Genomic DNA, 15692 nt, shown 5'->3' with positions numbered 1-15692 from the left:
GAAAGAAAGAAAGAAAGAAAGAAAGAAAGAAAGAAAGAAAGAAAGAAGTCATATAAATATATATATATATACACACACACACACATACACACACACATGTCAAATGGTGGCTTTCTCTAGTGCGAGGTGGGGAAGGAGGCAGGGAGACAGTTCAGAACTTAAAATGTAACAAAAAATTAATTAAATTTAATTTTTTAAAAAAGAATAATACCTATGATTGATGTTAAGTAAGGAGATGTAATTTCACCTAAAATCCATCCATTTTGATTTGCAACTTTCATGATCACCATTAAATCATTACTTATTCCTATTATAAACACATATTGGTAACATTCTTTCTTTGTTCATTTTAAGTATTTGGAATATTATTCTCATATGATATTTGTTGTTGCTCAGTCATTTGGTCATGTTTGAGTCTGTATGACCATGGGGTTTTCTTGGCAAAGATACTTGAATTGTTTGCCATTTTTTTCTCCAGTTTTATGCAGCCAGGGGTTAAGTGATTTGCCCAGGGTCATATAGTTGGGAAGTGTCCGAGGTTAGATTGGAACTCTGGTCTTTCTGATCCCAGACTCAGTGGTCTATCTACTGTCTCTTCATATGATATACATCACCATAATTATTTCCTATGATTTCTAAGCCTTCTTTGCCTAGATTCCCAAAATAATTAAAGTCTTTGATAGCAAACTGAAAATAATTTATAAAGAGTCCAATTCACCATAAATCCAATAGGTAATAGATGTAGATGCAATGGAATTAGAGAAGAAAAAGACTTCCATCTAGCAAAGACTACACATCTGTTGTGTACTGAAAGCCAAGAACAATCTTAAATGAAGTTCTCATTGCTATGTTAAGCGAGGAAAAGGTCATTGGCAATATCTGCATGACCAACACAAGTAGAAAAGGTCTTGCTTTTCCCTGTGGTGTTTCATTTTCACACTTCACATTTATATTTACTAGGAGTGCCCTTTACTGGGGCTGGAGGTCATCTCAAAGTAGCACTTACCACCAGGATAAGTACAGTAACTTGAGTGGGGACATTTGCTCATGGGAAATATGCTTATGGGAAAGCCAGCTGTGAAGGAGGCAGCTAGGTGGCTCAGTGGATAGAGCACTGGGCTTGGAGTCAGGAAGACCTGAGTTTAAATCCAGCCTCAGACATTTACTGGTAGCTAGGTGATGCCATAGTGCATAGAGTGCTGGGCTTGGAGTCAAGAAGATTCATCTTCCTGAGTTTAAATCTGGCCTCAGATACTTACCAGCTGTGTAACCCTGTTTGCCTTAGTTCCCTCATCTGTAAAATGAACTAGAGAAGGAAATGGCAAACAGATCCAGTATTTTGAACAGAGAACTCCAAATGGGTTCACAAGAGTCAGAAATGAATGAAAAGCACAACAGATACTGACTAGTTATGTGACCTTGGGCAAGTCACTTAACCTCTGTTTGCCTTAATCCATTGGAGAGGGAAATGGCAAATTACTCCAGTATCTTAGTCATGAAAACTCCATGGACAGTACGGTCTACCGGGTCGTGAAGAGTTGAACGTGACTGAACAACAAACTGAGTGGGGACAGTTGCTCATGGCTGATATTTGCAATGAACTGTTCTTAGTGCATGCAATGGGGCCACTGGATAGACCCTTCTATTATGGGCTCCAAATATAAGCAATAAAGAGCAGATGGTAAAATTTAGGGAAATTTGCGTGACTTATAACATGATTCTGTGTCCTAGTTATCCGTTTGAGTTAGATCCACAAGGAGTTGGGAAATACCCTTTCTTTCCCCTCAGTGGTAGCAAGAGATACTCTTATCCCATATCCAAATTTCAGAATGCTCAGTTCTAACAGGACTCAGTTCCTTATTCAACAAACACTAATTAAGCATTTCTTGCATATGAGGCATGGTACCAGGTTCTGATGAAATCTACAAAGATACAATTTCTTCCTTTGAGAAACTTTGAATCTAATCAGAGGAGTCAAGTACACAAATAATTGTGGCACAGTGACTTAAACATGGTAAGTGTATAATAACTGTTTTTTCACTCATACAAAGCAGAAACTAATAAGTACAAAAGAGATGGGCACAAATGGTGCTATAAAGTTTTAGAGTAATAAGGGAACAGATCATAATGATTCATAAGAAGGTATTTTATTTAAACTCAGTGGTATTTTGGAGCTAATAACTGATTTTCACTGAATTTTTAATTATCATTTTTCTAAGTACATATTTGTCTGTCATGACATATATCCATAAATTTCTAAAGGACTATGTTTGTTTCTTTTTTGCTTTATATTGCCAGTAACTAAGATGATGGCTGGTATGTGTAGACCTTAACCAATGTTTGCTGATTGACTGACTGTCAGTTGCTCTGTTTTGGTCATCCTGCTCCTGGACTTCTCACACTGGAAGGGTCGTCTGCCTCTAGGGTACCTTCCTCTGACTGGCTGTTTCTTCCCAAATCCTCCCCATTTTAAGGAAAGTATCCAAGCCAGACATCTCTTTATTCCTCTTTCAACTCCACTCTTAACTCCTAGACTTTCTCTACCATGCCCTTCTCCCCACCCCCAACACAATCCCATTTTCCAGCATCCTTTTAGATGTTTTTCTCAGCCAATAGAATATAAGCTCTTTGAGTGCAGAGATTGTCTTTCTCTCTGCTTGTATTTGTATTCCCAGCACTTATCACAGTACCTGGTACGTAGGAAACACTTAATGAACGATCATTGACTTGATTTGATGATTTACATGTAACACTTAAGGAGTCATGGACTGTGCTCCTTGGGCTTAAACTTTGAAGAGGATTTGTCACAGCACCAAACTCATAGACACTATTGAGTGACTAGATTTCCTGGCTCTCTGTAAAAAGCTAACTCAAGGAAAGAAAGCAATGAAAAAGAGGAAAAAGTTATAAAATTCTGTCCCCTAAAGCATATGTGATAAATATTAAAAGTTTAAAAATATAACTTACAGGAATTCCTTTAGCTGACGTTCTCTCCACACTTATAAATTGATGCACAGCAAAGCACACCAGGTACGTGCTCATTGGGACAGACTTCATGAAAATGGTTCTGTTCCATTTGTCATCCACGTGCTCTGTTCTCTTTAGAAAATGAAAAATCATGTTTTATTTGTTAGTATCATCATCATTTATGCCTAGATCAGAACAATGTTTGCCCATTTATTATATCTCTTGTGAGAAATTCCTTACCCAAGTTTAAGAGAAGAACACATGTAATAAATAAAAGATTATAGCGAACAAGATTTTTTTTTAAATTGTCATATCAAGAATGAACACTACTGATACCAAAGTGTTGTACTACTCCAAGACAGTGGGTTCTTGAGAAAAAGTGAAATGTATGTGGGTCAAATGTTTTGTTTTCTTTCTATAGATAGCAATGATGATGTGTGGGGATCTGGCCTTGGAGTTAGGAAGAATATCTGGATTCAAGTCTTGTCTGGACATATGTGCTCTGTGACACTCCATATCTCTTTACCTCTCAGTGAGCTAAATAAGTAAGACTCTAAGAAAAGGTGCCCACTTGCAGTGGTAGTTAAAATGTCCTTATCTGAGAGCTCCCGATGTCAGTGAAATTACAGATCCATTCCCGGTCCTATGTCTGCCCCACCCCCACCCCGACACACACACATGCAGAGACAGAGACAGAGAGAGGACCATAATACAAAAAAGAGGCTATGGCTTGTGGCTTACACAAAGTAGCTCCTCAATACAAATTTGTAAATTCAATTGGATTTTAGCAGAAGGGTAATCAATAATCATTTTCCTATATATGAAGAGCATCTTGCCTCTTCCAGCCTTTGGGGATGTGGTAATCGGGGTTGTCTGGTTACCTTGGAGCCAAAAAGGAAACACCATTACCTAACAAAGATGTAACTGGAAATTTTGTACCTGGGGCAAGTACTACAAACCATGCCCAAAGCAAGTGGCATAAGAGACCACTGGGAGGGACATCAGGCTGTGGAAGGAATAGAGACCCCAGGAGGCTAATGAAGGGGATGAGTGTGGACTGTCTACCTCTAAGATTTGGATGACTTTCTAATTAATTATTCTTTCTTTAAAAGCTAGTGATGCATTGTGTGATGACTAATATTGATAAACTTAACCCTTCCTGGCAATACAAGGATCTAAGACATCTCCAGAGGCCTTGTGATGGAAAATGCTATCCACATCCAAAGAAAGAACTTGGAAGTCGAATAGCTATTTTTTTTTCTCTTCCATTGAGTTTTGTCTCCTCTTTCTGATGGTTCCTTGTATTGGTTTTAATTTTTACTTATAACATCACTAATGTGAAAACATGTTTAATATGAATGTAAATGTATAGCTTATATCAGATTGTGTGCCATATTAGGGAGGGTGGTGGGGAGGAAGGGGGAGAAAAATTTTAAACTCAAAAGCATATGGAAGTGATTATTGATAAATCAAAATAAATTAAGAAAAAAAAGAAAAAAAAAGTTAGTGACGTTGGAGGCAGCTAGGTGATTCAGTGGACAGAGGACCGGCCCTGAAGTCAGGAGGACCTTCAAATCTGACCTCAAACCAAACACTTGACACTTACTAATTGTGTGACCCTGGGCAAGTCACTTAACCCCAATTGCCTTAAAAAAAATTTAGTGATGTCTTTTGTTTTTAAATTACCTTCATTTGCCAATATATTCCCCCCTCCACCTCTGAGAGAGCCATCCATTTTATAAAGTCCTTTTTTATGGGAAAAATTAATTCAATAAAACAAACCAATGTATCAGTCTAAACTAAAAGTATATTCAGAGTTCCACATCCATAATTCTCCCACCTCTACAAAGATACATTCCCATAGGTTTCCTTCAGGGGTACTCTGGTTATAATAATCTTACAATATTTAATTTTGATTAAAAAAACTACTTTGTTTTGATAAACCAGATACTTAGGTCAGTTGTTTCTCCAACATGTGACATACTCAGAGCCTCATTACTGGGAAGTTAGGGCATGGGGGTAACCCCTACTGCAAACAGATATTTGGTGAGAGAGGAGCGAAAGAGGGTTTGTGATAGCATCAGGGTTCTCTACTTCCCTTCAAAAGAGATTAGTTTTCTCTAAAAAACAGTAAAGCCATCCCCAGACTTGTTTGACCTAAAGCTTCCTGATCATGTAAGGACATTTAAAAGTTACCACCTACATGGAGTCAGTGCCCCCTCTAATTCAGTGGATGTCTGAAGACCATCCTATCACAATACTCTGCTTACTGACCGGACTTATTTTCATATGGAGATGAAGTTGAGGTGGGGGGGCAAGAGTCGAGTTTATAGAAACTATGTGTCACTATCTGTATCTTTGTTGCCTACTCTTCTTGCATTTAGGGCAAATTAAGCCTCCTTTTCTTTTTTTTTTTTTTAAACTTTTCAATCACTTATGAGGGTCTGATTTCATCCCAAGATAGAACTTGAACTAACAGGTGCTGGCATCAGGCCTGTCCCTAACAGAAGGATTGAAATCAGTCCCTCAGTCTCAAACCCTGAAAGTGTAATGTTAGCCCTGGAAGAGTCCTTAAGGATCATCTAATCTAACTTCTTGGTTTCAAAAGAGACCACAGAGGAAAAGAAATGACTTGCTCAAGGTCACGAGGAAGGCTCATTCAGCTCTTAGTGATACTGAGGTACAATCAAATGGAATCCAAATCCTGTACATTCACAGACCTCTACCGCTGGAATGAACTTTAGAGACAGCATTGTCTGTGTAATTGGTTAGTTGTGTCCCACTCTTCGTGACCCCATTTGGGGTTTTCTTGGCAAAGATACTGGAGTGGTTTGCCTTTCCTTTCTCCAGCTCATTTTATAGATGAGGACCTGGGGCAAACAGGGTTAAGCCACTTGTCCAGGGTCACTCAGCTGGTAAGTGTCTGAGGCCAAATTTGAAGACAGCTTGGTCTAATTCTCTTCATTTATGGAGGAGGAAATAAAGACTAGGGATTACAGTCAGAGCAAGAACCATAGCAGGGGTGGGGAACCTGCGGCCTTGAGGCCACATGTGGCCCTCTGGGTCCTCAAGTGTAGCCCTTTGACTGAACCCAAACTTCACAGAACAAATTCTCTTAACAAAAGGATTTGTTCTGTGAAACTGACTCAGTCAAAAGGCTGCGTCTGAAGGCCCAGAAGGCCACATGTGGACTCAAAGCTCCAGGTTCCCCATCCCCAGACCATAGTTCTCAAGGGCATGTTCTTATTCCCAGTGCAGACCTTTCTCAGCCATGTTGTTGAAATTTGAGCTCCCCAAATATTGAGGGGACTCTTCCAGAGCAGGGGATCCTGGTCTCATGAATGCAGATAAGTACTAAGCAGGAATAAGGGTTTAGTTTACCTGGTCCTTCCAGGTGCACCTTGGCCCTAAACTCAGCCTACCCCACTCCCTCCTCACCTCAGGGAAATTTTAAGCAGTTTGGGAGGACAGTTTCCAGGGGAAGAAAAATCCCTGAGATGAGAGAAGGCAGAGACATTCTTAGGAAAACATGGCTCTCCAACTGTGGTTTAGGGCCTCTTTCCCTAGTTTTGCCCATTTTGAAGTGTCCCAAACCTTCAAGCCCTTATTTCAGAGCAAGGAATGCTGAGAGATGATGGAATTCTTAGATCTAAAGAAATATTTTACCATTTCTCAGGTGGTCTGCTACCCCCATCCTATCAATTGCCTTCCCCACAGATTACTGAGGTAGGTGCCCCTCAGATGATGTCAGTGGAGAATAAGACCACCCCCACCCCCAACCCTCACACAGTTGGGTTTTTTTGGTGGTGTTGGTCAGTAACACAGAAGTACATGGGCATAATTTGTAAACAAATATGGCTATGTTTGGAGGTGCATGCTCAATTTTTTTTTCTGATTAAAAAGTTTGGAGACCACTGACTTAGAGGAATAAAATCTCCTGTCTATGGTGCTTTATGCCTCCCACCTTTGGGTAAATTTCCCAGTCCTTGGGGCAATTAATTGCCCAGTAGGGACAAAACCCAATGTCCCTGCCTGTAAAATGCAGAGAGTACTAAATAGACTAAATGGAGCAGATAATAGAATGTAAGCTCTTTGATGACAGACACTGCCTTTCTACTTGCTTTTTATTTCCAGCTCTTAGCATGGTGCTTGGCACATAATAACCCTAAATAAATGCTAGGTCACAATAAATGCTAGATGAGCTTTAAGTGCCTTTCTGTACTAAACCCTATGTATTTATGCATTTAGATAAAGAGTTAATTCACACATATGTGTGCATATATAATGTACTATATGTATAATATGTGTAGTTAATCTGTAATTTTTTTAAAAGGTCCATCAATAGTAATTTGCTTTTAGACCAAGAATACTGGGTCATTGATCTTATTTTTTTCTACAAACTCCATAATTAATTGTCAGTTAACTTTCAGTTAAGCTGGTAGAAAGTATATTTTCAGATCAGCAAAAAAGAAAAAAAAAACCTACTGATTTAGTAGATTCTGTTGGTTCCAAAGAACCTCTCCTGCAAGGGGGAGGAACAAAAAAATTGTGGCTTGAGGAAGCTACTAAAACCCTAGTAAGAATAGATTGAAATTATACTATCAGATTAAGAATTCCTCCAATGTTTTCTCTTCCTTATAAAATATTGATGTTTTAATTAATTTAATATTCATGATTTTAAATATTAAGTTTTGAAGATTCTGAGATTATAATCAAATCATTACTGCCAATGGTCCTGGAAAAGCTGTGTCAATCTCCTATACTATGACTCCACTCACCATTTCTGTAACTTTCCAAACCAAAACATACCTCATTGAAATTCCCCTGCATGTGTCATCTCCCTCTATCAGAATATAATCTTCTTGAGGTCAGGGCTTCATTAATATATTTGTATCACCAGCACTTAAGAGTATTGGGTACATAATAAGGCTTAATAAATGTCTTTTGATTAGTTATTTAATTAATTCAAGATCTAAACCAATAGAGGGAATATTCATTAGTCTATGGATACTTTGAAATATTGAAGAATTTTAAAGCCTTAGCAGGCAAGGTTAGAGAACCCTTTCGATTTGTATCCAGACTATCTTTATGAGTAGCTTTTATTTTGTTTGCATACTCACCTCTACTGGCATATTTGAAAGTGCATTATATTCTTTTGGATGGACGATAGATATTGTGTAAGTTGCTTTTTTGTTGGGCTCATCAAAACAAGGAAATGATTTCCGTGCATCTGTTGGCTCGTGATCTGTAGCTGCTATGCTCCTGAGAAACAAACAACCAAACAAAATATATGTTGACTCATCTCAAGACTCAATGGTTCATGTCCCTAGAGAAGACAAATGACATAAGCTTTATTCTTAGGTGACTTGGTGTACTGTATAGAGGGCAAGCCTGGAAATTTCAAATAATAGCATTACACACACATAGTAAATGTGTGACCATGGTCAGAGAGTTTCCCACAATAATGAAACCAAAGATCCAGACTATCGTGCCCTTAATCCTGCCCAAATGCACATCAAATAACTGCCAAACTTCCAGCCCTGAACTTTCTCCTAAATTCTATTCCCATATTCCCAACAGCTTATGGACATCTCCACTCAAATGTCCTATTGGTACCTCAAACTCAACATGGTCAAAGCTGAATTTGTCATCTCCATTTCCATCCCTCCAAAATAGATTCTCCTCTTGACTTTCCTATTTCAATTAATAGCACCCCCATTCTCCTAGTCATTCAGGTTCAAACCCCTCATTTTTGACTGCATAATCTCATATTCAATCAGCTACCAAGTCCTACATGTTCTACTTTCAAAGTATTTCTTACATGTGCCATCTCCTTTCTCATTCCATTCTGAATCTACTGCCCAGACTAGTTTTGTCAACTCCACAAAAGCTTCTCCTCCCAGGTTAAACTCTAATCTCATCTCCAATCTCATCAACATTCCCATTGACTCAAGCCTGGACTGACATCACCTCCCTCAGCCCCCTCTGATTGGAGGGGTACAGGATGGAGCACCAAACTCCTCCCAGTGCCTTCCTTTAAAGAGGTCAGAAACTGTACTTTCAGGCTCTCCACTCTGCATCGGCTACCCTGACTGTTTCTTATTTCAACATGGTGAAACAAGATACTCCCATGCTGGGTAACCTTTATTCACCCCTCCACTTTCCTGCCCCTTTTGCGTGTTGTCTCCCTCCATTAAACTGTAAACTCCTTGAGGGAAGGAACTTGTCTTTCTTTTTATTATATTCCCCAGGACTTAAACACAGTGCCTAGCACAGGTAGACACTTAATAAATGTTGATTGGATTGGTTTGGATTTCCATTCCCACTGCCAGTTCAGGACATCCCTTGCTCAAAAATCTTTAAAAAATAAGTTCCTTAATTTCTTGAACAGAGCCCTCCACAAAATTTGTGCCTCATCTCCTCATTCTCCTCTGTATACTCTATATCTCCCCCAGTTTGGACTTTCTTATTGTTCCCTAAATGTGCCCTGTCAATTTCTCACTAATTTCCATTTGTTTATGCCATGTTCTCTGCCTGGATTTTCCTCTTTGGTAGATCTGTCAAAATCTACCAAATCTTCAAAGCCTTGTTCAATAACACCTTGTTCTTTAAGCCTTTTCTGGGTCCCTCTACCCCAGGTGTAACCTACCCCTCCACCATACTCTTGTAGCACTGTATCAAATACCACAGCCTGAACTCAGAATTATACTCAAGGCATTGGTGATTTTGATTTATGTCTTTTAATAGATGGTAAATTTACTGAGAGTAAAGGCTATGCCATACTTACTTCTGTATCACATAGAATGCCTTACACATGTCACTGAGTTATTTTTCAGTCATGTCTTACTCTTTGTGACCCCATTTGGGGTTTTCTTTGCAGAGAGACTAGTGGTTTGCCATTTCCTTCTCCAGCTTATTTTACAAATGAGGAAACTGATGAAAGTTCTAGATGAGAGTTAAGTGCCTTGGCCATGGTCACACAGCTAGTAAGTATTTAAGGCAAGATTTGAACTCACAACAAGTCTTCCTAACTCCAGGCCCAGTATTTTATCCACTACCACCTAGCAGCCCCAATTTACACAAAGCAGGCATTCAGTAAATATGTCTTGGATTGTACCAAAGTTTTCTCAAAATTTTAGCTTAGAAAAGAAACAAAAGCTTTGAGAAAATCCTCAGATTAAAGTGTCTGGGCATGGTGCATAGGTCAAAGATTCATCAGGACATTACGGAGAGAGCACTAGACTTATAGTCACACAATCTGGCTTCAAATTTCAATTTCATTTACCTCTGTGACACTGGGCAAATCACATAACTTCTCTAGGCCTCAATTTTCTCATTGTTAAAATTAGGAGGCTCTTTGAAATTATTTTTATGGTCCCTTTCAATTCTTAACTCTTAAGACATGGGAGAAGAGTGAGGGGAGAAGCATGATTCTGTTTAGTGGAAAGAACATTAGATCTGGAGTTAGCAGACCTAAGATTGAATTCCAGCTGGAATATTTATTAAGTCTCTGACTTTGGGCAGACCACATATTCTCTAAAATAGGGGTTCAGAACAAGGCCCTTGTAAAAATCTGGTGAAACCCATAGACCCTTTCTCAGAATATTTTTTTAGGGCACAAAATAAAATACTAAAGTAACAAAAGTAAAATATATTGAAATACAATGATCATTTTTTTTTAAAGTTCACAGACCTGAAATTGAATGAAAAATCCTCACTCTTTACCCTACTTTTAAATGAGAGAATTAGACTGGCTGATTCAGGAAGTCTTTTCTAGTTCTAAATCAATGAGAAGATAAACAAGCAATTGATGCCACCTGGTTGAGAAACAAGAATCCCAAAGAAACCAAAGGGGGAGAGGCTGTCTCTAACATTCCTTAGGAGGACTGGACAGCTGTGTGCTGTCATCATATGGGAGTACATTCCATTGTCTCAGCCCCTCTCCCAAATGCCACATTCCATTTTACATGGTGCTGGGGACAAAAACCAGAGTCCACCCTATACAGAAAGCAGAGTTTGGAACTGTCCTGCTTGTATATTAGCCATTTGCTTTTTTTTTTTTTTTTAAAGCCAGAACAGAAGACCATCAGCCAGATTTTTTTTGGCCTCCTCTGGCTTATGAATATTAAAGTGTAATATTTGATGTTTCAAGCTGTGTAACTCCGAGCAAATCACTTAACCTCTGCATCCCTGAAGAATCTTTATAAATTACAGAGCAGGCACTGATTTGCTTGCATTGGTAGAGAGAATTTCCTGGTCAGGAGCTCCCTGCGCTGATGAGATCCCAGGTCCAATCCAAAACACACACACACATACATACACACACGCACACACACGAAAACATGCAAACATGCACACATGCACACTCATCCCTAAACATATACACACGTGCACACACACGCACAAACACACACACACACACACACACATCACACCACACACAAAATAGAATGGAAATAAAAGGATCTTTTATTTTTCCTCTGAATAAATACTCAAAATGTTGCTTCATTTAAGGGAAACAAGATAGAGTATTAAAAAAAAAAAAAGCAAAAGAACCAAAGGAAAGAAGGGCTACTGTTCTCTACATTGGTGATTTGTTTTTGTAGAAAACTTTGTTCTTTTTTTTTTTAATTTAGCCAATTGGGGTTAAGTGACTTGCCCAGGGTCACACAGCTAGTAAGTGTCAAGTGTTTAGTCTAAAGCTGGATTTGAACTCAGGTTCTCCTGACTTCAGGGCTGGTACCTAGCTGCCCCAACTTTGTCCTTTCTTAAGGACGCCAGAAAATGATCTCTTTCCAACTTTACAATCACTTCTTGGAGGGCAAAAACTATGCCATATATTTCCTTAGAGGTCAGAGTGAGTCATGTATTAGTACTGGATGCTCAGTAGAAACATAATAAAATCATATTGAATTTAACTGTAAATATTTACACAGCAAAAAAGTTTATTTATATTGATAAATTCAGTTATGGTGCCATAGTAACACATGTATGCTACATGCCTAGAAGGCTTTCTCTCCTCATCTCCACCCACTGGCTTCCCTGGTTTTCTTTAGTTTCAGTGAAAATCTCGTCTTCTACAGGAAGCATTTCTAGCCCCTCTTAAATTTAGTGCCTTCCGTCAAGAAACTGTTTTTTATTTATCCTGTATGTAGCTTGTTTGTAAATATTTGCTTTCTTGTTATCTCCCCCATTTGATTTTGAGCTCTTTGAGACTAGGGACTATCTTTTGCCTTTTTCTTTATCCCCAGTACTTATCACACAGTACTTGTTTAATAAATACTTGTGACTGATTGATACATTAACAGATATGATACCATCTCAGAGTCAGAAACACATACATACACACATGTATATACATGTGTATACACGTGTGTATGTGTATACACGTATTCATATGTATATATATGCAATGCATGTGTGACATACATATGCCTGCATTTGTCTTTATAAAGATAGGTACCACTCTTGTTTTTCAATATTATATAAAAAAGCTACCTATAGCACTAAGACAAGAAAAAGAAATTGAAGGAATATAGGCAATGAGGAAATAAACTTTAATTTTTTTGTAGATGACATGACACATAATATACATAAGTTGCTATGTATATATATGTATTTGTATATACATATAGGCACATATACTTAGATACATAGTATACATATGTTGCTATGTATATGTCTGTATGTATATATGTGTATACACATACAGACACATATAACTTATGACCTTGTCGTCTAAGACTTTTTTCAGTCGTGTCTGACTCTTCATGACCCCATTTGGGCTTTTCTTGGCAGAGACACTGGAGCGGTCCATCATTTCCTTCTCCAGCTAATTTTTCACATGAGGAAACTGAGGCAAACAGGGTTAAGTGACTTGCCCAGGGCCACACAATTAGTATGTGAGGCCAGATTTGAATTCAGGAGCATATGTCTTCTCGAATACAGACCTGGCACTCTCTCCACTGGCCCACTTAGGTGTCCCTGTCTCTAAGACTGTAAGTTGCCAGTCAAGTATTACTCTACATCAGTAGTGAGACTTTCCTCACTGAGAGTTCCCCATGCCTTAAGTCTGAACAATAATAAAAAATTATGCTTTAGAATCTTTTCTCAGTCAGGCCCCAGAAATAACAAACATATTCATAAACTGTGGACGGTCTGTCCCTTTTCAACCCTTCCTTCAGACACAGCATCTGCTGATTCTATTTGTGACTTCTAACAGTTCTGCTAGTGGGCTGAAGGTGATGGCAGCCGAAACGGAGGTGACTGTCTCTGCAGATTGTTACCAAGGACAAGCAGACACAGGAATGCAAAAGGCTCAAGGTCAAGGCTATGGACAATGAAGGAGTTCATTTTGCTTGACTATGCAGATCTGACGTAAAGATTTTGCTTGTTGTTGTTTTTCTGGCAATGGAGGGAAAGTGGGAAGGAAAATAAATAATTATGTTCATTAAAAAAAAATAAATTAAAAAACCAAAACAGTAGCTGCTGACAAAATGGAAGAAGAAAAGAAGTTATCAATATCCTTAAAAAGTTCTCGGCTTGGGGCAGCTAGGTGGTACAGTAGATAGAGCACTGGCCGTGGAGTCAGGAGGACCAGAGTTCAAAGCTGGCCTCAGACACATAACACGCACTAGCTGTGTACATCTGGGCAAGTCACTTAACCCCAACTGCCCTCACAAAAAAAAAAAAGTTCTCAGTGTCAGAAAGACTTGAATTAAGTCCCCATCCTGGTACATGGTCTTCTGACATTGGGTAAGTCCCTGAGCATCTCAGTGGCCCAGGCAACTCTTTCAGAAGATAAATTGCAGAGTAGATTCCAATATGCTATTGACAAAGAAGAAAGAACTATGGAGTTTGAAGGCAGATCGAAGAATACTATTTGCTATTTTTTTCTTCTGTTGTGTTTTGTTTCCTCTTTCTGGTGGTTCCTCCTATTGGTTCTAATTCTTACCTACAACATCACTAATGTGAAAATGTTTAATAGGAATGTATATGTAGAGCCTATACCAGATTGCACACCCTCTAGGGGAGGGAAGCAAGGAGGGAGGGGGAGAAAAATTTTAAACTCAAAAGCTTATGGAAGTGATTGCTGATAATTCAAAATAAATTAATTTTAAAAAAGGAAAGCAAAGGGAAAAAAAAGATGTTTCCTCCTCAGAATACTAATGACACAGTTCCAGACCAAAATCACCACCACCACCACCCCAACCTGCCAGAGAACATGCCTTCCTCAAGCCAAGAGAATTAGAGGGGCCTTCTTCTCAGTCCCTTTCTCACTTTCACTCTCCAAGCTAAGATCTTGATGGATTCAAGAAGAGAATTACTTTCATTCCCCTCTGAAAGAAGTAGAAGAAAGGTAGGAAAAGTAGCACAGTGCATAGGGCACTAGGTGTAGAATGAGGAAGACCTGAGCTCAAATTTGACCTCAAGCCCTTATTCACAGTATGACTCTGGGCAAGTCACCTAATCTCTTCCTTGCCTAAGCTTCCTCAACTGTAAAATGAAGAAAATGACATCATCTATCTCACAAAGTTGTTGTGAGATATGTAAGTATGTATAATAAATCATATAATGATAATATCTTATTATCAAATAAGAATATTTATAAAGCACTTAGCACAGTGTCTGGTACATGTGGTTATTCCCTTCACTTAGGGCCTGATGGCAAGAATGCTTGGCAATGTCAATGTGGGTCAGTCTATTCCACCCACACCTTGCCCTATGATGTTCCCAAGGAAGCCTATACATCTCAGGTTACACATATGTAGCAGCAGAGTGGTCTCCTGCAGACTTTTTCTCCAGGTCACAGATTACGAATTGCAAAAGAACCTAGAGGTTACCTAGTGCCACAGGCCATACTTTTGTGTGTTTATACAAGTTTCTCCCCTGACCTGATGGCAAAGAAACAGCCTTTCTAATCTTGTCAAACCTGTCTATATATATCTACTCACATGACCAAGGGGAGAATTATTTTTATTTCACATAATTGTTACACGTCATAAGTTCATTATTCTTTTAAAATGTTTTATTAATGTGACAGCTAGGTGGAGTAGTGGATAAAGCTCTGGTTTTGGAGTCAGGAGGACCTGAGTTCAAATCTGTCCTCAGACACATGGCACTAGCTGTGTGACCTGGGCAAGTCACTTAACCTGATTGCCTCACCACCACCCCCCCTCAAAAAAAGAAAAAAAAAAAGAAAAATGTTTTATTAATGCCTTTATCTTTTCTTTTTGTTTGTTTGCTGTTGTTGAGTTATTTCAGTTGTGTCCAACTCTTTATGACCCCTTTTTAGGGGTTTCTTGGCAGAGATAGTGGAGTGGTTTGCCATTTCCTTCTCCAGACCATTTTACAAATGAGTCCAATACACACACAAGTCAAGACATCACCATAGTGATGTCATTAGTCCTCCAACAAAACTGAGGAATGAGGAAGCTGAGTTAAGTGACTTGCCCAGAGTCATATAGCTAGTAAGTATCAGAGGCCAAATTTGAACTCAAGATAAATTTTCCAAATTCCAAGCCCAGTGCTCTATCCACTGTGCCACCTAGCTGCCCCTTTTTTGTTTTATATTACTGTAACTTTCCTAACCACTTTCATGACCCTGCACTAGTAAGCATAAGCAAAACAAAACAAATCAACACACTGAGCCACTACTAGGCATATACCCCAAGGAGGAGAAAGAAAGAAAGAAAGAAAGAAAGAAAGAAAGAAAGAAAGAAAGA

The 15692-nt window shown here is 38.8% G+C and overlaps 1 protein-coding gene across 1 annotated transcript in view; it reads right to left on the bottom strand.

The window, feature by feature from the left end:
• ENPEP (glutamyl aminopeptidase) overlaps positions 1–15692 on the bottom strand; it is a 118261-nt gene that overhangs the window by 80769 nt on the left and 21800 nt on the right. The window contains exons 2-3 of the mRNA XM_027837520.1: positions 8088–8229; positions 2968–3099 (exon numbers count right to left, since the gene is read on the bottom strand). Of these exons, the coding sequence (XP_027693321.1) occupies positions 2968–3099; positions 8088–8229 (274 nt within the window). The remainder of the gene's footprint in view (positions 1–2967; positions 3100–8087; positions 8230–15692) is intronic.

The sequence above is a fragment of the Vombatus ursinus genome, unplaced genomic scaffold (assembly GCF_900497805.2).
Source record: "Vombatus ursinus unplaced genomic scaffold, bare-nosed wombat genome assembly UNPS02014821.1, whole genome shotgun sequence".
Classification (NCBI taxonomy): domain Eukaryota; kingdom Metazoa; phylum Chordata; class Mammalia; order Diprotodontia; family Vombatidae; genus Vombatus; species Vombatus ursinus.
The sequence above is the reverse complement of the archived record's forward strand: the minus strand, read 5'-3'. Positions and strand labels throughout refer to the sequence as shown.